Source organism: Drosophila rhopaloa, unplaced genomic scaffold (genome assembly GCF_018152115.1).
Source record: "Drosophila rhopaloa isolate 14029-0021.01 unplaced genomic scaffold, ASM1815211v1 contig_3, whole genome shotgun sequence".
NCBI classification, from domain to species: Eukaryota; Metazoa; Arthropoda; class Insecta; order Diptera; family Drosophilidae; genus Drosophila; species Drosophila rhopaloa.
The window spans coordinates 12,537,421-12,563,858 of record NW_025335123.1 but is presented as its reverse complement, the minus strand read 5'-3'; the positions used below and the strand labels follow the sequence as shown (position 1 = coordinate 12,563,858).

Sequence of the window (26,438 nt, the reverse complement as noted above, 5' to 3'; positions counted from 1 at the left end):
CTTGATGGGGAAATTCATTCAGCAGTTTGACCTTGCCAAACTAATAATAAGTTTTCTCGATCAGCATGTTGCATACTTTGAGGCACTAATATTATTGTAATGTTTGTAGATTGTAAGAGAAAATCAAGACTGACATGGGGTCTTAATGAGAAATATTGATGTTACTATCTTTTATGGAACTCTAAAGCCACAAGGACTATTAACTATCAAAATTCGTATATTCAGACAAAGCCAAAGGACCCAGAAGAATTAGCAAAAAAGAAGGAGAGAGAGACAGAGAGAGAGGGAGAGGGAAGACTGCCACCTGAAGGACAATGGCAAAGGATGTGGCGCAAGAACAATAACGGTAACGGACTGTGAAACGATTCATGATAAATCTATTAGCCCATCCAAAGCTGCATTGTTGGCGGCGCGAAAGAGAGGTCCTTTGGCCGGCAGAAAGGGACGGCAACAATTGATGGCTGAAGACACAATTAGAGGACGTGGCAGCAACAGGATGAGCGAGCGAGAGGTCAGAGCGGTGGAAAAGAGAAAGGACGAAAGGAATTCTCCTCACTTATTTGTTTGTTTGTCTGCATTTGTATGCGTGTTTGCTTGTTTGTGTTTGTGGGCGACTGAGACTGTGGTAACTTTTTAATTTAATCAAAACGAAGCGAATGCAAAGAGAGAAGAGCCTTCGAAAGGATAAACGCAGACAGACTAAAAGAAAAGGACGAATCAGAAGTGCACAGAAAGAAATGTGATATTATATATCTCTAGCATTAAGCTGCAAGCAACCATTCAGAAAAATTAAGTGATTTTCAAGACCTTGTAAGCCTTAAACAATATGTGAGATTAATAAAATATTCTTCTGCCAACAGCATTGCAAATAAAACTTCCCATAATTTGTAAAGAATATTTTCGCTATAATAACATTGTTTTAACATTAGGATAAAAAAAATGAATAACAATTTAATTACTGATCAAAAGCATTAATGTTGAAAATGTTTAACTTACAATACTTTTTTAAAGTTAATTTATTTTTATATTATTTTCCTATTTTCCTGACTTTTACTTTTATCGTAAAGAATTAATCTAAATTGATTTCCGAAATTCCAATTTTCGTGAACTTTCTGTCAGTGCAGCGAGTGCAAATACAAAAAAGAAAAAACGCCGGCCGTCAACGGAGTTGGCGTAAAGTTTATATCAAGGTTCGCACTTAATTATTGACAGTGGCAGGCCGGATGCTTGAGGTATTCCCTCTTAATAAGGGTATATGCGGGGGTATTTTGATTTTGTAAATCAGTTAACAAGTTTTACCTCAGATTCGCCTTAGGAAATAAATAAATCAGTAGCAATACATTTAGAAACTTTCAACTCCAAAAGATTTTATTGCTGACTTGAGTTACCATTAAAAAAAATGCACATAACAAAACGTTAAGCCGAAACCCATTGAACCCCTAAGGCATTTTTATAAAATAACATTTAATTCATTCGAAATTTATGTGAAACATATTTTAATTAATTTGCATTTATCTAATAAATAAGTTGAAAACTTACAAGTTACAAGTTAGCTCGAAAAAAGATTTTTTAATAACAGTAAGTGTATATAAACTTTGGTTTACAAGACGAAGCTTCCTTTCCTGCATTTTTTTTGTGCATTTTCTTGCCCTTTTCCCGGTTTCCACCCAATTCCACGACCTGCGGTCAGCGCAGGTTGGAAAAAGAGGGACCTTCGGGGCAGCGGGATGGGGTCTAGACATTTAAATTATGCACGGCTTTCGTTCGTCCGGTTAGAGAACTTACGGTTGTTCAATCAACCGATTTTTGTTTGCAAACACATTACAAAAATAAAGGGGGAGGAAAATGCAAGACTTAAACTTAAATTTAACACAACAAACCTAAAAAAAAGGTCACACTGTATAAGGATTTTATACTTAAGAATTCTAGAGGTGCCCATTTATGTAATTTACTAGGTATCGGGGCAAAGCGAAAAACAATTAAATAAAATTCAAACTGGCAATATTCAATATTCTATCCTTTCGTTATTTAGGTAAAAATGTATTTCACTGACATGGCAGACGGATTATTGTTTTATACGCCACACTGAACCAGTAGTTTTTAATAAATCGTTTTTCATTATTAATGTTTGGTTTGTTATATTATTATATTGTTCAACAAAGAAACAACAAAATCGTTATGAAAACTATTACACAAAATATTACCCTTCAACTTAATTAAAGAACTGAATATATATACTGAAAAGTATAAATGAATCATTTGAATTTTGTGTATTATTTAAGCAGGCACAATGAATTTCTTTAAGTGTGGCAAAACTCCATTTTTTGATTAAATTTTTTAAAGCTATGCAAAAATGAGCATTGCCTTTTGCGCTGCCATTTGCTTTTTTGGATTTATCTTTCATCTTTGGCAAAGTGTTTCACAACTATTTCACTGCACTTGAGAGTGCAATGCTTGTGGGAGGGCCGTGGAAAGTGGGCAGAAAATAGGTGGGTGGAGTTGGGTAAAAATCTTTCGAACAACTCCCCTTACCGTTGGCGCTGTTATCGAATTAAATACATATAGACAGACGACATATATAGAGGCAGCGCCACAGGGCGATCAATGTGCAAATTTATGGACCGAAAGGCGGTACCAAGGGGGCGGTCCGCAGTGGGGGGGGTCTACTATGGAGGGGGGGCTTGGGTGGTACAGAGGCCAGGCAACAATTTTGGCAGCCGAGCACGTGAATTGAGTCCAAAATTTTGCGCACTTGTGCAATGATAGCGAACCACCGAAAGCCAAAACCAGCAGCATCAATCCTCGGAACCCCCTTTTCTGGACCCTCGTACTCCGCATTTCCATTCCGCATCCCCTCCTCCTGCGACTCCAAAAACCCGAAGCCAGGTAAACCATGTACTCCACCAATTGCATGTATGTATGTGTGTCTGGATAGTTCCCTTAAATATGCACATGGGTGTGGGCAGAGCGGGGGATCTGTGGAAATCGGGGAAGGGGGCTAGGAGATTTCCCAGGGGCGGCGAGCATTGGCCATTTGGCGCCGCTGATAGCCAAAAATATTAGTCATTGCCTTTAAGTTCTTTGGCTTTTGATTAATGCAACGGATATTTCTCAGGATGTTAGTTCAAAAAATACTGGAAATCTGCAAGTCTCATGGCACAGCTAGTTGTTATAAATTAAGGGGGCTAAATTAACATTTAAAGAAGATAATTAAAAATTAAAACAATTAAAATATTAAAAATATTATACAAATAATAACTATATTTTGGCGCTCTAAATAATAAGTATATTGTATATTAGTAGCGCTAGGATGAAGAAAAACTAGAGAAATAAATAAATATTAAATTTCCGCTTCACAACATTGAAATCAAGAATATTGATAATTTACAAATCACCTCAGCGGATGTATAAAAGACTCATGACAGAATCAAAGGGCCATTGAAAATCAGCGAAGCAGAGATAAGTCGACTGAGAAAATATTAAAAATAAAAAAAACAACTAATAGAAAGCATAAAAAACCCGTAAACTTGAACTATTTTTATCGTCTGCCTCCAACAAAAGAGTCGCAAACGAATCAATTCCCGTAATATCCGAACATGACAACTCATTAGATCTATAATAGATAATTGAAGCATCATCATCGGTGTGATGGCCATCATCTTCAGCCTGCAATGGAATCCCATGGAGAATGGCCAAAAAGTTATTGAACTGTTGCCATTACGCTTCAATTGATTGTGGAGTGCCATGGGCGGGGTGACAGACTGGCCAATTATGCTCCCGAAAAAGGGGGTTTTTGCGAATGGGAATGGGCATGGAATTGGGGTTGGGAATGGGAATGCTGGCCATGTCCGTTGCGAGAGCTCCTCCTTATCGCCATTGCACATTGCTCATGTCCATGTCCACGTTAGCGACGCCTCGCGACTCGCGACATTTGCCAAAAAAGGAGGCGTAGAACTCCCTCCCCCTCGCCGTCCTTCAAGCCCAGCAGATTTTCCCGCTTTTCCGGCACAGTGATGAAAATATCTCATATTTATATTGTTCATTCTTTCGATTTACTTAAACTCAACTCAAAAGTCTTAAAGTTAAAAAAGGGTAACTTTTAATTTATATTAAGAAGTTACAGAAATTTGTTTGTCTAACTTACATATATTTTTGACTAATGACAAATTTTAGTAATCACTATTTTTAAATTTTTAAAAATTGAAAATACAAAAGAGGTATTTTTTTCCTGATTAGTTGTTATATACTCTAAAGAACTAACTTTGTACAAAATATATAAACTTTAAATAGTAGGTATAATAATAATAATCTAGTTCTATTGTTCTCTTGTTATTTACCATTAAACAACAAAATACCAATTAAGTGTTACTATTTTTATTTTATTATTTTTATTTTTATTACTATTTTTATTTTGAGTGTGCCCAAACAGCGATAACAGAGCATCAACCTCGCTCGAGACAGGGAGCAAAGAAAGAGGTTGAGGATTAAGAGGCAAGAGGTTGGCAAAAGGGCGGAAAAGAAAGGAGAAATGAAGAAAGAGGAAGGGACGGGAATGTGCTGGGGAGGGGGAGGGGAGGAGTGGCCCAGTGCATCTGCCACGTGCAGCACTTGATTTAGTTGCGGCAAGGAGTCAACGACATGCGACCAAGGACCATGCACCAGGCAATTGAAATTAACATTGGCCTGGCCAGGGGTCACACGGTGACCCCCCAGTTCCTCCTCCCCTCCCTCCTTCCTCCTGCCATCACTCCAACCACCCCACCTCCTCCCCACCCATTCCGCTGAAAGCTCATTTCACTTTCTCACTACTTGCGAGGGATTCCCCTTTGGAGATTCGACTCCATAATGAAAACATAAAAATCCTCACATATATGTGTTTTTGTGTGCAACCGAAATTAATTTCCATTTCGTACATTTAATGGAATTTACTTGTTGTTGTCTGTCAGGCCGAAAGGATTGGCCAGTACCCAGTCCTCGGTGGTCGATCCTGCCCAGTCCTGAAGTCCTGCATCCTGCAGTCCATATACCCCTCGAAGGCCTGCAATCCACTGCACTTGGTTATTTTGGTTTGGGGCTGTTTGTTTGATGGCTGTCTGTCAGATGTGGCCCAATTTGCAAGTGGCAATAGATTGTGGAATAGAGTGCGGTAAAAAGTTTGTCGGCGGTGAGGCTAAAAATCTGGCAGGTGTTATTTTGGGTAAATGAAAAATTAGAAACTGTTTAGACTATTTTCATTCGGGCAGATCTGGGTTGTTAGATACTGTTTTCAAAAATTGAATAATTGCGAAATGTCAAAGACAACACAAACAGAAATAAATCCTATTTATTGCTACTATGGTTTGCATCAAGTCTTTAAGTTCAGTCTTAACCTTTATTTTTGTATAATATGTTACCTTTTTAATGAATAAGAAATATTCGTGGTATAATTAGTTTTATTGTCTAAACAAAATCTGATGTAGCAATAATAAGAATCAAAGAATTTACAATCCATGTATTGTTACCCATTATCTAGATTCGTATCGCATCTATTTATAACACATTTCTTCAGGATCAACTAAAATTTAACCAGAATCGGTATTAGCATTTTAAAACTCTTCTTTCTGGCCGCCTCTTTATTCCACAATTTTATTTGTGAAATTAATTAATTCAATAAAAGGGAAATATGCAATTTATGGTGGCCATAAATTTCCACACACACACTGAGTGGGTGGCGAAAATGGGATGAAATGGATGGGGAAACTCGAACTCGGGCAGGATTCGAGCCTTGTCTTGCACTTGGCCAATATGTCTGTGCATAATTTATGCGCCATCTTTTAAATATGTTTGAAATTTTCCCCAACATTCAATGCGAAGTTTTGTGCACTCAAAGGAGGAAATATACACACATACATATATTTATCCTCACAGGCGTGTGCATATTGAAATCATTAGATCCAGCAGAGAAAGCAATTTGATTTAATTTACCTATTTATTTTATTGGAGTGTCACTTGAAAGCTTTCTATTTAAAAGGAATTGCATGGCAAACTTCTTTTTTTGGGATAATCTGCTTTTGAAATTCTGTTTATTTATTTTGTTAATATAATTGAATTTTGCAAATCGCAAATTCAGGTGTCGTTGCGATGTGACATTTTATCTTTTTTCTTTTCAAAAGCTTTTTCACACAGTCAGCCATGCATAAAAATGATTAATTCTTGGTTTAGTGAGCTCTGAGACATATTTAAACGTTATGACCTGGTTTTTCGACCATTTTTGGTGATATTTGTTGTCGTAAGCGCTGGATTACCTCCCCCAGAGTTGCCTCCTTTTGGGATTATCATTTCCTTACCACCCACTGGCTTCTGCTCGAGATGGGACTGGAAAACTGGGACTTAGCCAACCTTCCCTGATGCGTGCCAGGCAGAAAACCAAATGACTGATGGCTGGTTAATTGTCTGGCCATGGCTTTTGTTCTTTTTTCGCCCTATGTACCCCTTTCTTTTTTTTTCCTGCTCCAAGTGTGTGTGTGTGTTGTTTTTTGTGCAGCACTCCTGCTGCTGACGCTTGAAACATTAGACTTAGACGTGGCACAGATATAGTACGACTGCGACTGCGAATGGGGAGCTGTAACTGCAGCTGAAGATGAAGCCGAACGTACAACAACATCAAAGACAATGCACACATGCAGCACCACATGATTGGAGGAGGGGGGGGGTCAACTCGATGCAAGCCCATCCAGCAGCACCAGACTTTGGTAACTGCGTTTGGCTCAAATAAAGAAGATGGGCCCGGCCGGAAGAGACCTCAACTCCAGGCCATTCATGACTGGGAATTTCAGAGCTGAAATTTCAGTTCCCCTAATTCCGGGTGTTGTATCAAAAGTGGATAATCTGTAAGCTGTATTTGACTTTTAGCCATCAGAATTTCTTTGTCTCTTGGAGCCATAAGAACTGGGGAAATCTAAATGGAGACAGAATTTCATTGGAATTGATTTAACTTTACCCAAGTGGTTTATCTTTAGATTTCCAGTGTTAGTATCTGTGTAGTTTATATTTTCAGGTGCCATGGAATGTAAGATGATTGTTCTAAAGGTATAGGATAGGATAGTATTAACAGAAGCACCTTCTTCATCAGCGGCCCCACGCTGGGCGCCAAAAACATAAGGCCACAGCTTTTAGTTTGTATTAGTATAATATTTCAAGTCGTTTAGTTTTTTAAGTAACTGTTTTCGATCTGCATCACTTCATCTTTGTTTTAAGGATATTCCAGAGTTCGTCTTAGCCTTTTCTGGACTCTGGAATATCGCCTCCACTGTGGGATGTTTGTACTTTTTGTTGGCCACGTTTCACTCGGATGTTCTAGCTGTTATTGTTGTTGTTGTTGTTGCGCTTTCATTTGGTTGGTTCTATGCGTGCTGAAGCGAGAGGGGGGAAGGTTGAGGAAGAGAGATAGCCAGAGGAGTGAGCGAAAGAGTTTCGGGAAACAAATGGCAAGAAAACACCGCATGGCGATGATTGTGATGACGACGATGTTTTCATTGTTTTGTTACGCTCGCTTTTCATACAAAACTAGCCCCAGTCCTCAGCGTTTTTCCTCTTTTGGAGCCTTCGCGCAGCTGCCAGCTACAATATTTTACTGACTGTTTGCTGGCTTTTCTTTGCAATTTTGATGCTATTGCTGAACGCAAAAAAGAGAAAACAAAAAGTGGAGCCCGACTTCAAAATAAACGAAGTTTCTAACACCCTTTAAAAATAGCTTTGTTCAAAATTTGCAATGACATTTTGACGTATCGTAAATATCATAAAACAATTTTTAATCTTAGCTGCGGTAAATATTTTAAAGAAATTTAATTCATCGTTTAATTTTCGTTACTAAAAATTGTAAAAAAAACTTCAAATATTATTATATATTATATTCTAACATCCAATTATCTAATCATGTTGTTTTCTTAAAAATGTAATTCATGGTCTATTTTTCACTTTTTAATTTATATAAGTCTTGGGCCAGCTCTTTGTAATGTTTCCAGGATTTGGTATTGTATTTGATTTAAGGAGCCTCTTAAAAAATTATTATACCCCCATTTAGGGCATTCAAAACAACCGAATGAAGCGAAGAAGGGGCGTGGAATCGGAGAAGGGGGCTGAGAGAATAGAAGGGGCGGAGTGCGAGGGGGTGGGAGCTTTGCAAGGCTTTTTAAACAGGAGCAGGAACAGCAGGAAGCTATGAGGTTGTGGGGTGGGGGGGGTAGATATATATGGACCAGGAGGTATACGATGGAAGATGGAGCTGGCAATAACGATGACTGGGAACGATGCAGCGGCAACAGTGGCAACAACAACTTTTCAAGCACTTCCGAATGTTGCAATAGAAATCTGCATTTTTAATTTGTATGTGTGTGTGTGTGTGTGTGTGACAGCATGTGTGTGAGTGTGCTTGTGGTGAGTATATGTTACTGTTGATTTCTTCTCCTTCTTCGTTTTGCAGTTGTTTGTTTGCTGTTGTTGTGTTTTCTTAGGCTTCGGCTTTCAAGCCACTACATTTGGTGTGCAGTGAAAACAATTTCAGTTTTATATTTTCAAATATAAAATATTGATTAAAATATATTAATCACACAACTTCTTATTATTTTTCAGACTAAGCTTTTGAAAATCGATATCTAATTTGCAACAAGGTGATCTGCTTATTAACAATTTTCATATATGTATATAGGAAGTTTTCATAAAAAAAAATTTTTTTTTTAACTTATTCTTAAATAAAATTTTAAAAAATATGTATTTTACCTATTGGGAAACTAGTAGTCCTTTTATGTACCGATTTCATTTCAGTGTATTTGCTCCCTGGTCCAACGCCACCTAGCGGACATGTGTATAGGTCCAGCTTATGCATGTGTGTGTGTGCGAGTCCTTGCATTTGGTTGTGTGTGTGTGTGTGTGCATGTGTGTGAGCGTCCCAGTTCTTCTAGCGTTTGATGTGCCTGCTGTTGTTGTAACTTTTGTTGCTGGTATGCTGCGCCATGTTGTTTGTAACTTCCTCATGCTCGGCACATGACCCCCTGCCCCCTGAACCCCTGCCCCCAGCCACGCCCCCCGCCTTGAGTCCATTTTGGGTGAAATTGTTGGTGAAATATGGCTGAGAGTTGCAATTCTGGTTAATGATCTACGAAGCACTTTGCGGGGGTGGATATAAAAGTATTGCTCATTACATGTGAAGATCGCCTTCGTTCACAGTTAAAACTCCAGAGAAAAAATTAACTCATACAAATAAAAATTAGTCTATTTCATATAACATAATTTATAAATTGAATATATTTAATAATTTTGCATTTATAATTTTTTATTTACCTTAAATAAAAAATACTACAATTTTTTGAAAAAAAAGGACAAGAACCATTTAGAAATTAATTTCTTAAATAAAGACTTTTTTCTGTTCTTTTCTTGCATATTTTTTTCTCCAATTTGCTGTTTTTCAAAAGTTTTGAGTATGTGCCTTCCCAAAATCCCTCAAGAAACCCCAAATGAAGTTGCTTTAATTCCAAATCGCCAAGACCAAGAGAAGTTAGCACTTGAGGTGGCATCATCAGGTATTTTTTTTTTTTTGGGAACAAAACTCTGAATCCTTTGGGTGCCATCTCAGAAATAACAAACTTACTGTCGACGATAAGCCGATTTTTTTTTCAACTTTAGCGTTCATTTTGTCATTCGTATTTATTTTGTATTTCTCTTCCTTTTTTTTGGGTGGAGAAGAGGATGGCTGGTGCGTTTGGTGGTTAGCATTTGATTGTGATATGCACACAAAAGCGGATTATTCTTGACTCTTTAGCAGCATCATTTATGACATGCAACAATAACAGTGGAAAGAGCAGACCGGGGAAATGGTTGCAAAATGGTGGAGTGTGCAGCAAATGCAATTTCGGTTAGTGGCCACAATTTTGTTTAGAATTTTTGGCCCCAGCATTTGGTATTGTCTCGCATTCTGTTCCACGCTCCCCTGCATTGTAGTTACATTATGCTTAAATATTTGTGCATTTTACCCCCGCTCATCCAGAAATCAAAAAAAAGAAGGAAAATAAAAAACCAAATTTAGAAATTGCAACCGCAAAAGCTGCTTAAGTTATTAGTTATTGTTATCAATAATATATACAACTAACTATTCATCGATAAAGCCAGTTTGTGTGCGCACACTTTCATTACAGCACATTTGTGTTGAATAAATTGAATTGTTTTTCCATCATAAATTATCGTACCGCGTTTTCTCGTTAATAAAAATGGAATTGCATTCTAATTGCGAAACGAAATCAAATTTCGTGCTGAAATTAATTGGCAAATGTGCGTAAATTGTTTAGGTGTTTAGGGATTTCTTGCCATTGATCGGGGCGATTTTCATTTTGATTACCAATACCAACGTCCAAATGAAGGTAAATGTGTGTTAATTGGCTAGCAAATTAGGTATCTAAATATACTTCAATTTATTAATTAAAATAATTTGTTCATCCCCATGGAACTATTTAATACTTTTTGCCAAAAAATAAAATTCTATATATTCTATTCTTTACTATAGAGTTTTAATATAGTTTAAAAGCTCATTGCTAAATAGCTAATTAAAGTCGATTTGTAGTCTCTATAAATCCTTGGTAGTTCAAGCCTCCAACTCAGGTGTAAACGAAGCGGATAGGGCAACTGGATATATAAGGTCGGATGTGGGGGACAAATGGGTCCGGGTGAGGGGGAAATTGGGAGACAGAAAGTAGACATAGATCCAACAGGCGACGTCGGCACTTTTGGTCCACTTGCCCGGCAATTGGACCATTTCGTTGGGCGCTTCACAGCGCTCAAGTTGCCTTGGTTTTGGGCTTGGGATTTAAATTGGGATTGGGGCTGGTGCTGCAAGGAGGCCAAAAGAGGTAGAGATCCCAGCTGGGCTGCCAGCCGACTGCCAACGACATTTAGCCCACTTTTTACGCAGCAGCGGGCACCCCAGGAATCAGGGAACGGGATTGCCACCACATCCTACTTATGTACCCGCTTCATGCACTCAAAAAAATATAGAGAAACTGGCTCATTTTCTTTGCTTTCGATTTAAAAACATACTCACTTTAATTAAAAACCTAACGAAATGATTAATTAACAAGTTACAATTAAACAATTACTATTTAAATGAATAACGATCAATCAAAAATATACTTTTTAAATACATCAATCTTAAAGAATATTTTTCTATAAGACGGCAAAAATATAATGTATAAATAAATTGTCTGCATTTAAAATACTATCTTACTTTTAATCTCCTTAATACGATTTTTCCCAGTGGATGTTCCATATTTTTTTTTTTGTGTGTTAAGGGGTAAAGTCTCCCGGAGTTCGGCCGTTCAAGTAGTCAGTCAAACTGGGATTCGGTTGCGGCTTTTTGGGGTCACCTCGCCCAATTGCACTGCAATCCACCTCGGCGATGGCCGCTTTTGCCTGTTTCCCCGCTCAAGTGGCAGATAATGCTAATTAATTGTATTGATTAGCTCATTATATCATTAGCTGGCAGCGACCAACTTGCCCCGGGCGCCTTTTCAATGTGCCATGCGACGACAATAAGTTCCGACCGCAGCAACAATGCAGATCCTGATGTGCGTATCCTGCCCAGGATGCAGATCCTTGTGTGTTGTGTGCTGTGTATTGTATATTGTATGTGTTGCCCGGGGCCGCACATTCATATAAATAAACTTGTCTAAATTGCAGTTACCGCCCCAGGGCCATGGCCAAAATTGTGTGCAACACCGAAAACTTAAACGAGGGGGGATTGGATATGAATATTCCGGTGGCATGGCGAAAATCTTCGGGGCAGGCTGTGTGTCCTGGAGCTTTGTTCTTGGTTCGGAACCAAGTAAAATCCAATACAGTTGTACAGGGATTAGGTGACCTGCAGAAATGACCCTTTCGCCGGGTAAGATACCAATTGGGTTCAGTAATCGCCACTAAGCTTTAACCGGAACTGGAATTTACTCCATTTGGTTACATTTAGATGCAGCTTAAAAATATTTTTTATTTTTGTTTACGAAAACAGTTTTATTTTCATCGGTTTTTTTGTAAATGCCAATTTGTTGGAAATTTTGTTACGAATTTAACGAGATATGACATTTCATTATTCGACCACCATTTGTGGGAAAAATCAAGCTATTTTTTTCCCGATTTTGGGCAAAATATTTTTTATAAGGGTAACATCATGATTTTTTTTTCGAAAAATACAATTTTTTAGCTGAGAATCCCACTTGATTGGACATTTTATAACGAATTCCCAGGGTTTTCATTAAAAAACTGAAGCAGATTATGATTACCATCATTACTTAGGCATTTATTGTGATATATATTTCTCATGTATAAAATTTTTTTTGTTTATAAAAGCAAAATCTTAAAAAAATTGTTGTATTGAACGCGAAAAAGAAACTGACTCAAAAATTTGTTAAAATGACCTCAATTTAGGTAATTATTCTTAATTTTCCAAAATGATTTATTAAAAAGAAAATATATAATAAACACTTTTAACCAGAGCCACCTGTAATCTATATTGCTCATTTCATTTATAAGATTCTAACTCAAGTGTTTTCTTTTTATTTTCTTAGCTGCCTTTCTGACTCTTTCGGGATTGTCAGGTGTTCGTCGCCCGCTCCTTCGACTTGGCCATAAAGTTTTGGCCAACTTTTTGGGAACAAGCTGCATCGTTCTTCGTCCTTCGTCCTTCCTCCTTCAGTCCCCGTTGTCGTCGGCAGCATCGTTAAGGCGTATCCATCATAATATCTATCAGGCGGCGAGGGGTATACGGTATACTGGCTCATCCGAATAATTCATTTATATTAATACATCCTGCAGCGCAACAGTCAAACTCACTGCGAAAGAGACGGCGATAGATATAGAAGGAGCTGAAGAAGAAGTATTTCAATTTGTATTGCCAAGTGTCTGGCTCTATCTGTCTCTTTCTGTGGATATCTCCCTGTCTCCCTCCCCCGCACTAACGGCAGTTGCAGTGCTCGACTTTGCCTCGTCGACAGCTTAAAGTTTGAATTGCTGCACTCGGAGTCACTAATGCACTGAAAAAAAGTATTGGTTTGTAGGTAAATAAAATAAAATTTAATTTAAAAGAATGGCTATCGCTTAATCTTAATAAAAACTATACAAAAATAATGAGCGAAATTTGTATTTTCAATTAATTTCAATACTCAATTTGAAAACCACTTCACGTTCTTTTTTTGCAGAGCTCTAAATTTTTTCAATATTTACTTGTTTTTGAAAATGGAAAAATTTCAACATGATTTTTTAAAGCCATCCCAATGGAATTTGAAAATATTTTCAATGCAACTTATTAACGAAAATAATAAGAAAGTTATTTAGCCCTGCAATTATTGTGGTCATCAATTTTTGAAGCTAAAATCATAGGTTTATAGTATTATATATATATTTTTTGAATTTAAGTATAATTGTTAAAAGGTTCCTATTTTTTTTGCAGTGCCTTTTCGCCTGGACAACCTGGACGAAGGTTGGAAGTGGGGTGCAGCTGGGTGGTCTAAAATTGGGGCCGTCGAGGGGAGGGGGGATTACAGGATGCAGGACGCCACCTTTTGCAGCTGCTTCCATGTGTTCATGGCGCAAATAATCGCCGTCATCAACAACAACAAAAACAAGATGGCAGGACAGGATCAGGACGACAGGATTGGGTCTTGCGGAGGGGCAAACGGGGCTCTAAAGATGAGTTGAGAGACGTTGACGCTGACGCCATTAGCACCGAGTTTTGCAGCATCAACGACAAACTTTAAATTGTTGCGTCATTACAATTCGAGTTGGCTTGCTTGGCAAAAGGGGGGGGTGTCTTTTGCAGAGAATTATGGGGGCAGGGGGATGGGGGATCTGGTGAAATGTTGAGCAACAGGAAGCCATGATATATATTCTGGGCCTAGCCAAGGCATAAATGCTCCTTGCCAAAAGGCGAGAAAAGAAGAAGTCTTGTCCCCGTTTGCACCAGTGATTGATGTTGCACTTTAAATTTCAGTTGTGTCAGTCGGATGCGCACACACATGCTCCCTAATGACCAGGTGCCACAAATGGTTGCATTAAAAAAAAAATAAGTGCTTATATTCCAGTCAAATGCTGCACTCCCCTAAGACGTTAACTTATATTTCCTCTAAGTCGCCACGAATGTCATCTCACTGTACTCGTATGTAACATGCGATGATAAACGTATGCTCCCCAATGATCAGTTGTTTTGCCTTTTTAGTAATCACAAAAAATGAACATTACATTTTCAATTTTCTAAGTATCCACAATGACTCTACCAAAATGTAACAGATTTTCAAATCAGTTATACAGCTAACAAACGTTTCCTCTTGATTTTAAAATTTATTTCATAAAATTTATTTAGTTTCCAGAAAGCTAAGTTTACAAATAGGTATTGTTCTTTTTTACTTTTAATATATTTAACAATAAATTGTATAATTAAAAAAAAATTATATAAAATTACAATTTACCTCAAGATTTATCTGTTCCTAATACAATTTAATTAGGGCAATTGACAGCAAAGATCTATGAAGTGGAATATGCAGTAATAGTTCACAAAAATTGATGACTGAGTGTCAACAGTTACTAAGGCAATCTGGAATGGAAGAAACGCCATAACAATATAATAAATCATTTGAAACGAAAAGAACATGTCTAACTTTAAGCAAAACACATTATTTTTCTTGGCCACAATTTAAATAAAACTCCTCTTGGTGGTAATAAAAAAGGGCCATACATTTTTATAGTTCCAAGTACATATACGTAAATGTGCGGTCCGATCTGTCTTGCTGCTGCCCTCTGCCTTTGTAATCATTTAAATGAACAAATTATAAATTACCCCAATAATGGGCTCGGGAGCAGGACAAGGAAACTGGCCAGGATACGGAGACAGGAGTCAGGAGTCACGTCCAGGCACACATATATTTTATATGCATGCACTCATATATGCTGATATATGTATATACGATGCTATATGCGCCATATATTATATATTGCGGCGATTGCATTGCAACGACAATTTTGGCTCATTATAAATTTGCCTTAATTTTAATGCAAAATGTCTCTGCCGCAGTCCGTCTGCCTGTCCATCTGTCTATCTCTTTCTGCCCGTATATTGCCATCTCTTTCGGCGTGTGTCTGGCACAGTGCCTTACATTTAACCAAACCAAACTCCAGCTGGCATCGGACTGCGATTTCTGAGTCGGAACTGGGTACTGGGTTGTGAGAACTGAACACTGAATACTGAATACTGGGAACTCCAACTGAACTCCTCGCCACGAATTGCATACAACTGCAGTCTGCAGACCGAGTCATCCATCTACACCTCTCTTTCGCCCCCCGGATCTGCATCTGCCCTCTCTTTCTTTCGCTGTAGGTAATCATGTTGCTGACAGCATTGTTGCCGCACAAGTCCACTGTTCCTGACACCCTGCAAAAATATTAAGGAAGAGGAGTATTTTATTCCACCTTACAATAAATTAGTTTTCTTAATTTCATTATTATTTTTCTTCAAAAATTCATAGCATTTCAAAGTTAGCCAGTGTAGTCTAAATATATTTTAAAATAAAAAAGTTATTTAAGATTATTCATATATGTGTAATAAAAAATAAAAACGTTTTATATTAAATTTCACACATACTTAATGAAACTTTTGGTAGGGATATTGCATTATTTGTTAACTTAAGAGACTTTTCTAATAATAAACTTTGCTATAATTGGTAATGTCAGATGGTAAATAATACAACATTTTAAAATTATCTACTTTAATATATACATATATATATTTAAATCTATCAAGAAAAGAATATTATTAATGTAATTTATCAGACCTTTTCCTGGGTATTTCCAGTTTCGCAATAACTTAAAAATATTCTCCGCGTTTTATGTTAAATTGTTGCACGACAATGAGCAGGCAGCCGCCAAAAAAAAGGAACAAAGATGGGGAGAAGAAAAGAAAAGCCAGCAAAATGCACATGCCACGTAGTTATGCATATGTCGTTGTCCCAGGACCCCCGATTCCCCGATCCCCCGATCCCTCAATCCCCCCAAGCCCTCCGCCACTGTACGTGTGTTCCAGGCAATTCACAAATTGAACGTACGAAATCACATTAGCCCCAACGTCAGCCTCAGCCCTCAGCTCCAGATCCTGTCTGTCCTTTCAGCATCTTCGCTTGTTGCAGCGGCTCCTTGGGGAAAATGCCCCATACTCAAAATCTCCCAGGCCCAGAGCCCAGATCCTTAAACGGAACACTACACTTTAAATATATTCATTAGTGATTTTTAGCCTTTTAGCATAAGCCATATCTACTTTACAGTAAGTGCTTGACAGTACTAAGATTGCAAATCGAAAAGTAACCATTGCGAAAACAAAATTATTCACTACTTTAGCTATCGAAATGTAAAAATATCACACATTCTTTAGTTTCGATTAGTTTGCAGTCTAACAAACAAAAAGTTTTAGGAATCAGTTTAAATTTAATTAAATTATTATATTTTGTATATAAGTTTTTCATTAAGATAATTCTTTAAATAACGTTCTTTAAAATAATTTATTAAAATTTGAATATGTATTTTTTTATGAAACAAACATTGAATGTAGAAGTGAAGAACAAATATAACAATTACTTGAAACATTTTAAACTCTCATACTTCTAAGATAAGTAAATCATAATTTATTTAATACCAAAATGTGGGAAGGTAATGGATTTGTGCCTTAAACGTAATTTTAAAGTAACTAACATTATTTCAGATAAATATTGCACTAAAATAGATATGTTTAAATATATACAACTTATAGGTCACAATTATGGTTTTGTATTTATAAAGCACCAAACAATTAATCGAATAAAATAGTTTATTTAAAATATTCCACTATTGATTTGAAACTATTGTTTAGTGTGTACCGGAATTATTTTGGCCGAACACGTACGGAGCCGCTGGCATTGGCCAATTGGCCTGGTCTGGGTCCTTCTTGGTCCTGCACCCCTATATATCCTATATATATTCCATATGCCCCTCTGCTGTGACGACGTGCTGCAGCAAAAGTTTTCCTTGTCTATTGATTTGAATTTGAATTTTTCGCCTAATTGCAAAAAGTGAACATAAAGTGAAACAAGCGAAAGAAGTGATGGAAGGCAAATGAAAAGAGGAGCTCGTGGGGGATGTTACAACTCCTCAAATGTAAACATTTTACTTATACGCTTTAAGATCCTTTGGTTTTTGATCCAACCGAAAATTTAAATGATTTATTTTATGTTTTCTCCTTTTTGTCAATCCATATGGACAGCTTTTCATTCACATATCATGCTGCGGGCAATATTTACCCAAGGCAAGAAATAATTCCCCATAAATTCAAATATTAATTGATTAAAAAATAAATGTCTAGGCCTGAGCAAATTGCCCCAGGGAAATTACAAATAAATTTTTACACTTTCAGGGCTTATGCAAAGTGTTTCCCTGGGCGAAGTAAATTAGTCAAATATCTGATTGGTTGCAGCAAATATATTGACAAATATTCAAATGAAAAATTCATTTAAATTTGTCTTCTACCATGTTTGCTAATAACTATATCTTGTTTTTTCTATTACATTTGAATTGTATTTTTTTAACTTTCTCTTTATACCCGTTACTCGTAGAGTAAAAGGGTATATTGTATTCGTGCAAAAGTATGAACCAGCTAGAAGGAAGCGTTTCCGACCCTATAAAGTATATATATTCTTGATCAGGGTCACTAGCCGAGTCGATATAGCCATGTCCGTCTGTCCGTCTGTCCGTCTGTCCGTCTGTCTGTCCGTCTGTCTGTCCGTATGAACGCTGAGATCTCGGAAACTATAAAAGCTAGAAGATTGGCATTTTGCATGCAGATTCTAGGAGTTCCTACGCAGCGCAAGTTTGTTTCAAAAAGGTGCCACGCCCCCTTTAACGCCCACAATCGCTTATATACGATAAATTTAAATATTTCGGAAAAGTAAAAATGCAGTTTTATTGTGTTTATAAATACCTATCGAAATGTAGAAGAAATTTTTCAAATCGGACCATTCGTTAAAAAGTTATGCGTGATCAAAGTTTCTATCTCCATCTCCCTCGCACTCCCTTTACCTGAGTAACGGGTATCTGATAGTCGGGGCACCCGACTATAGCGTTCTCTCTTGTTTTTATCTTAAAATTCTTGTTGTTGTGCACCAACTATTGTTATTTCGGTTCTTTTTGTATTTTTGAAAAACATATTTATTTAGCTTGAGGTATAAACAAAAACAAAATGTTGTACCCTATCTAAGAGTTTGTCTACGGATGCGGTCAAAATAAAAGTAACTGATTGAAAAACATTATAAAATGATTACGCAAAAGTCACAAAGTAAACAGAGCCATTTTGATATACATAATCAAATGGTTATTATACTGCAAATGTGTAGTTTTGTATTGTATTTTCTATTCTTATATTTGTATTTTTTGTATTTTTCGCTGCAGTGCAAACTTTTTCTTAAGTAACAAGTTCAAGAATATATATATATATATATTTAAATTTAAAAATCTTAGCATTATAAAGAGATAAATTGGCATAAAGTAAATTAAAATAAGTAGTATTTAGAGGATGGGGTCTAGTAAAAAATCAGACTGAAAATTCTATTATTTTGACCCCGGCTGTAATTGAGGTCGGTGCACAATGCAAATATTTGCATCTGTTTCCGTGTTCATTTGGATGTTTGCTTGGATCACGGCGGTGTAAAGCAAAACTTAAATATAATACGCATAACGGGCAAAATTGTTGTATATGGAATTTGTTATATTTTTTAGCAAATGTGCCGAGCAAACATTAAACGCATAGACAGATGTATAAATGTAATAATAATAAAAAAGGAAATAATAAGAGATGGGGAATATTTTCCATGGGCTCGCATAGTTTTCGAATTGATTTCACAAGTGGTAGCCAAACAACTCCCGAAAGTGGGCGTTACGATTTGAGTTTATTGAAAAGAGGGGGGGGCCCACGGCAAAGGAAAGAGATAGAGACAGAAGGAGAAAGAGAAAGAGAGAGCAACAAGCGGAGTGTCCGCCCACGCAACAAGGTAATCAAATGCAATTGAAAAACCAGCGCAAAAAGTTTATCCTTTGGCTTGCCTTGAACACAAGCGTTCCCGGTTCTCCTTCCGCAACCGGTCCACCCCTTTTTTTCTACCCGGTCCACTCCGTTATTCCCGTTCCCGCTTCACAGCCGTTCCCTTCGATTTTTCACCCGGTTGCCATTGCAACGAATTTAATCAAAAGTTACAATTCCAATTGTCCGCAAGCGGGTCACTCGTGTTGCGTATTAAAAAAGTTCCACTGCGGTGAGACAGAGATGGCTGATGTCCGTGAAGCGAGGCGGACATAGATACACTCAGCCTAAATTTAAGAAATTACACATTTAAAATATATTTATTACAAATTCCAGAAGATATAACTATGTTATCGATAATGTATTTTTAAAAAAGATATTTTTTTTTAATAAATTATTCAAGGTGTGAAATTTTAGCAACTCTTTATTTTAAAACTAAAACAAATAAGTAAGACAATTTATTTAAAAATCCGTATTTTTAAAAATCATTAAAAATATTTAAACATTTTTCTGTTTACAATAAAAAGGGCTTGCTTTAAACATTTTTTTGTATTATAAAATGAAGTCACATTAAGCAAGTCATTTGGAATCTTGATTAGGAGGTTAGCTTTTTTCTAAGTGCAGTGGGCAAGAGATATAGCTATAGATAGAGTCGGCGTTTCATATCCGTGTTCTATGTAGGCCAAAAACAAAAAGAGCGAAAAGAAGCAGCAGGAATCGAAGCGAAGTGAGCCAAAAAGTTTGCCCGCTTAAATTGCAGCGATTGCAATGAACCGGACGGACAATCAATGCCGATTTTTGCCACATCTATCTCTCCCTGTCACTCCCGGCAGCCCTCTCTGTCGCACCAGAGAAAGCGAAACGGTATCGAAGTATCGATAAAATCGAATCATTTGCGGGCATCTACAAGTGCGTTTTGAGTGCAATGGCAAAAAAGGAGAAGTTCATTCCCATTTTGATTATTTTTTGCAATGGCATTTTTTTTACTGTTTAAATTGTCCCAAATGTTAAACATGCTCGATTCTTGGCTTAGGTTAAAGCCACACTCAGAAAAATAACGTTATAGATGAACCGAAAACGTGTCTGTTTGTATCTAGACTGCATTTAAAAATTTGAAAAAACTTTCTTCAAACTTGAGCTTTGGGTCAAAAGGTTTTAAAAAATTTAATTTAAAAAAAGCCATAATTTTGTAATTTAAAAAAAAATTGTCTTTAAAATATTAAGACAACAATGTGTAATGAAGTAAGAATATCGATCTTACTTCTTTTTTTTGCATATATCCAATAAAGTCATATGATAAATCTTATTGTTCAGATAAGCCTTTCATCGTCAGTTGACTCAGAAATAAACGAAATACCCAACCTTAAATGGTTGCAATTTTCTTGTCCACACTGGTTGCATTGGCCATTTCCCCTGCCAGTCCCTTAACCCACCGACGGCTGTCCATCAGCGTCATCAGCATGGCCACCAGCTAGCCTTAACCCTCTGGGTCCCTTCGTCCTCCGCACTGCCATATGTGCCAGATCCAAAGTCGGGACGACTTTCCCTCTGCCGATAATGATGGGCCAGCCGAACAATCAATTAACGCACTGCCAGCCATCAAGGTTTCTGGCCCGGGGGCGGCTGGGCAGTCTGGCCTGTGGGCGTGGCATTTGACAAGTGGTGGAAGAGGGAGTGGAAGGGAATAGGTCGGATATTGGGTAAAGACGAGGAATAGCTGGAGGCGGCTCCTTCATGGTCAGCCGCATGCAAAAGCGATTTAGAGACGCAGCCTCCATTTATCCACTTTGCTTTTCATCAGCATTCACCCATTCCACCGAAAAAATGGCTAAACGACAACTTTAAAAAGATTAGAAAATAGGTTTTCATATTTGTTTTCAATTTAAATAACTTTTTTTTTTAAATTGCAAAATAAAATACAAATTTAAACATTTTTTCCAATGCTAAACTATAATATTATAATTTGCACATGATAATTGTTTTAAAATTAAAAAAATATACCTAACATGTATACATTCAATAGTCTAAATATTTTTAAAATGTGGAAAATATCTGAAATGGATCAAAGTATTAACCATAGTTTGAATGCAGATAATAAGAGAATTTAACCACAACCTTTCTGCAAGCCTATACAAAATTTGCACCTTAAGCCCTTTTAATAATTTCCACCCCGTCAACGGTTTTAGATTTTTGCATATTTACTAGTAAATAAATAAAATCTGTATAATTTGCCATCAAATAGTCGTTGAAAAGTAGGTTAAACTTTATTTTGAATTCCGATTGGGCATGATTTTGTAGTTAGAAATTCAAAAAAAAAGTAAGGTCAGAATGGATGTGAAGCAGCAGTTGGAGCGGCAGGACGTGAATCAGGATGGTGGCGAGGTGGCCACGGGCAGCAAGGACCTCGAGCTGGTGGAGCACGGCGATGACTTGAGCAGGAACTCCAGTCTGACGACCGTCTGCAGCACTTTTCCATTGACCGCAAGAATTGACAGCTATCACTGCTGGCAGCCGATGGACTCGAAGATCGGGGAAAAGGACACCATGGATCGCGAATTGGATTCGGAGAAAGAGCGAAAGATGCAACTGGCCATGTCCATGCCGCTCACCTTTGAAGTCACACAACCTTGATTTGACGAAAATTAAAAATACTAGTATTTACGATAAATAATCCTATTATTAAAGTGGAAAAATTGGCTCAAAATAAATTTATTTATAACTTTAATATGTGTTCCTTTTTATCATTAGTATTTTTAGGCTTTGAGACAACGCTGCGTATGATTAATATGACAAGCAGACCGTTTGAAAAATCTGTCTTTTACTTTTGAGACTGTCACTTCACTAATGCACCACCAAAAGTATTTGAAACATTTAAGCTTGCTACCAATTTTTCAAATTTTAAGTTTTATGACAACATTGCGTATGAGTAATACTCAGAAAAATACTCATACGACATGTGGTCCTCACCTTACCTTAATTTAAAATACCGTTATTGGGCTTTAAATGTGCTTTTCAATGGTCAAGTATTGCCCTAATAAAGGACACAAATTGAAGCCAGTAAGGGATCAACAAGCTGCATAAATTCCCCATCGCTCCTTCTAACACCTCTCGCATAATTGAAGGTAAATTAAGTTTGCTCTCCTCCACATTTGACGTTTGAGCTCGATTGACGCACATCGTTTGCTTTTCGGCATCGACGGCGGCGGCCTCAAAAACGAAATTGCTATTTACAAACAATTTTACATATTTACGCGGCAACTGTTGACATTTTGCTATAAATTCACCCGGCCCTGGTCTACCTCAGGCCCTGCCCCGCCCCCCTTGGACAAAGACCAATGCAAACAAAAATACACTGAGAAGTATTAAGTACACTAGACTGAGAGAACAATCCATATTTTGAACTTTTTCTTGAAAAAATATAACAAAACAAGAAAGGAAAGCTAACTTCGGGCGGAGCCGAAGTTGATATACCCTTGCAGAATACTCTGTAAATTATATTCTCCAAAATTATTCATATGATGCATTCTTAATACTCATAAAAAATCCCAACTTCCTAACTTTAAAAACACCAAAGTTATGGCATTTCCAATCGTTCAGTTATATGGCAGCTATAGGATATAGTCGGCCGATCCATATGGAATTTGGTAGGTCGGATTAATTGGCCAAAAATAAAAACCATAGGAAATCCCAACTTTCTAACTTTACAAACACCAAAGTTATGGCATTTCCGATCAATCAGTTATATGGCAGCTTTAGAATATAGTCGGCCGATCCTTATAAAATTTGGTAGGTCGGATTGATTGGCCAAATATAAAACCCATAGGAAATCCCAGCTTCCTAACTTTACAAACACCAAAGTTATGGCATTTCCGATCAATCAGTTATATGGCAGCTATAGGATATAGTCGGCCGATCCTTATAAAATTTGGTAGGTCGGATTGATTGGCCAAATATAAAACCCATAGGAAATCCCAACTTCCTAACTTTACAAACACCAAAGTTATGGCATTTCCGATCAATCAGTTATATGGCAGCTATAGGATATAGTCGGCCGATCCCGGCCGTTCCGACATATATACTGCGTGCAAAGGAAAGAAGGGTGTGTGCAAAGTTTGAATTCGATATCTTTAAAACTGAGAGACTAGTTTGCGTAGAAACAGACAGACGGACAGACGGACAGACGGACAGACGGACATGGCTATATCGACTCAGGAGGTGATCCTGATCAAGAATATATATACTTTATAGGGTCGGAGATGTCTCCTTCACTGCGTTGCACACTTTTGACCAAAATTATAATACCCTCTGCAAGGGTATAAAAATGTATTAAAAAATTTTAAATTAATACATTTATAAGAAAAATGTTACCTTGATGATTATTTATCATTTAAATAAGCTACATAAAAATACAATTTTTGCAAAAATATAATTCATAGCATACTTTTTGGGGCCAAAATTATAATTTTTAATAATCCTTCCTTCCACGAATAAAAATAATTTTATGAAATCCTAAAACTTATTGTTAATAAATTATTTAAAAAGTAATACAAAAGATAGAAGTAAAAGTACCAAACTTTATTGCTGAGGAATGCAGAAGATAATAATATAATTATAGTAAAAACTTAAAAATAACCTACGTTTTTTTGGGGTTTTTATGTCCCTTACGAAATAAAATTCTCAATTTACCACAGCACATATTTTGGCCCAGTGTAGCCCCAACTTGCGATGCAAAAACTGCCCCGAACTGACTGATGGCTGCCTAGATGGATGGCTCCGCTCCGTTCCTCCGCTCCTTGGCCTGAAGTAGGAGCTGTTGCTGGACGCTTATTGTTAGATGGATGGATGGATGATGTGTAGCTGTTGCTCCTGCCACGCCCCTTGGCCCCCAATGCCCCCCTCTCCCTCCACCCATCAGAAGTGCAGGGTTGTTGCAATCTATATAGTATCTGGTGGAAGTCCATGGCCAGGGACAGAGGGCCAGATAGAGTTGATGATTTGTGGCGCAAAATGCGAAACTGACAGCGCGCTTCCGCTTAAAGGAAATTGAAATCCTTCTTTGCACAAAATTGTTGACGTATTTACACATACCCCCGCACACACGCACACACACTCACATGCCGAGATAAACACACACACGGTGTGCGTGTTCCATCTCGGTTTCTCCACTTTCTGTTTTTTTGGCAGTTGGTTTACTCACTGGTCGAGGACATGTGAACCTTGGCCTAAGAAACTTTCCACCTGGGATCAGGATGCTTTAGTTGTTTTACTTGATGTTTAACATGTTGGGCACCACAATAGATCATAGAAGTCCGTAACATTATTATGTATATTTATAATAATATTGTTTTAAAAATTATAATTATTATTTTTAATATATGTAAAATATTTTAGAACTTTATTCTATTATTATATTTCTTAATTTTTGAATATTAATGTACATCTATTTAACTGGCATTTCTTGAAACTTGCGTTGTTTGATTAATAGTTTAAAATAAATTAAATGACAATTGGAGGAAACCAATTCACCTCACTCATATATGTATCAAGTATTATTGAAGTGCTTTAACATTTGAGAAAGGACTACTCAAAAAGCATTTGTTTTTCTCAACCGGTTTTGTATGGATAATGGACAACGGCATTAGGGACTGGGAAATCGGGGAGCAACAGGAGCAGCTCCATTTCCGGCGGACATATGCTGATTATTTGGTCGATGTTGCCACCGATGCTACGTGCCGCATTACCGCCCATCCTCATTAGGCGCACAGCTGCAGCAACAATCGCAGCAACAACTGCGGCAGATGTTGCGCCTGCAACTGGCCATCTGCAACATGCAAAAATCAGCACCTGGTGGCAACAACCAGTCACTGACAAAAATTACATTACTCTGGCAAACTATATTCACAAGCTTTCATTTAACTAAAATTTTTTACATTTTTTTTTGTTAACTTTCAATCTATAGTCTTATAGTCTTAAAAATGTATTTATTGCCATATGAATTCTTACCATATTTATTATCAAAAGTATCAATTTGTATGAGTTTGTAGTGGATATTGCTATCAAGAGTATTAAAATACTACAAATTAAAATCAAATAAATTTATATAAATTTGTTGTATTACTTGCTATGGCTTTTCTTTTTCATCAGTGCATCAGCGGAGTTCAAGTGCATCTATATCATCGTGTGCGACTAAGTGAGTGGCAAGCCGAATGGCCACCGCAAATGTGCGTTCAACTCTGGCCAGCCAGAAATGGAAACTGAAGTATGCAGTGTAAAAACCAAACAAATTTCAGATTTTAGGCACTAAACTACCCTATTGTGTTTACTTATTGTACATTATAAAGAACCACCTTTATATTATATATTATAATTATTATTTTGATAAACATAGGATGAGAGAAATATTGATTAGTTTAATACAACATCATAAGCCATATTATTGATATTATTATTATTATTATTATTATTTTTGCAATATTAACAACCAAGAAGTGGACTGAAACAAAGAGGGCAACTTCTCAGCGTTGCTCATAAGTTTTAATTTGTATTAAATTGTTATTATTATTATTATCAAATATCGCTTATTTAAATTCAATGATCAGCATAAGTTTCAACGTAATATACTCCCTAAATAAAGGGAATGATAAAAAAGCTTGCATTTTCACTGACATTTTTGAACCCTGTCAAAAGGACTGGTGGGTGGTTAGAGCGGTGGGCGTGGCAGGTGGGTGAGTGTCATACAGGGTCACCTAATTGGTTGCCCTGCCATACGGATCGAGGGAAAGAGAGAGAGAGAGAGAGAGGGAGGGAGAGAGAGGGTGGGCAATCAACGAATGACCAACGGCTTACCCGTGTGTATACAAATGTGTCGGCATCATAGGTTCGTCTCACGTTTGCGGTATTTGTTTGCTTGTCCCCTTGAAAAACCTACCCCCCGCCACCCCCCTGGAAAATCCACTCCCCTTCGGCATGCCCCTGGTATGCATCTGTATTTTGACAGTTGCCAAAACTCCGGGGACGGGATAAAAGGCGACTGTCATTCGACTGTAACTAAACATTTTTGTTCTGCCTTGTCTCGGCCTGCTAAGCGCCTTTCAAACAAGATCCCCTCCTCCCCATATATACCCCCCCTTGTAGCCCACACTTTGCCCTGCCATTTGCACCGGAGTTCAATTAGAATTTGTCAGTGGCTGATGTCATACCTCCCAAATCTGTACCGAAACAAACAAAAAGAAAAAATCGTCAGCAAACCAAAATACTAGGAGATCGAAAAAATAGATGAAATAAACAAATCGAAAATCAAACACAAAACAAATACAAACACAAGCACAACAGA

The 26,438-nt window shown here is 37.3% G+C and overlaps 2 protein-coding genes across 2 annotated transcripts; both read left to right on the top strand.

Moving 5' to 3' along the window:
- Window positions 1-324: 324 nt before the first annotated feature.
- On the top strand, window positions 325-13,772 carry LOC108049787. The gene is given in 3 exon segments (XM_017131102.1): window positions 325-346; window positions 13,466-13,666; window positions 13,669-13,772. Coding segments are annotated over 3 exon segments (327 nt in total).
- A 7,615-nt stretch (window positions 13,773-21,387) lies between these two features.
- Window positions 21,388-21,830, top strand: LOC108049816. The gene has a single exon (XM_017131144.2). It carries the CDS (start codon window positions 21,434-21,436, stop codon window positions 21,734-21,736), a length of 303 nt encoding a protein of 100 aa, XP_016986633.1. The 5' UTR covers window positions 21,388-21,433; the 3' UTR covers window positions 21,737-21,830.
- The last annotated feature ends 4,608 nt before the right edge of the window (window positions 21,831-26,438 follow it).

What these genes read in the sequence shown, in the direction of transcription:
- LOC108049816 (XM_017131144.2), top strand. Translation starts at nt 21,434, where the DNA reads ATGGATGTGAAGCAGCAGTTGGAGCGGCAGGACGTGAATCAGGATGGT.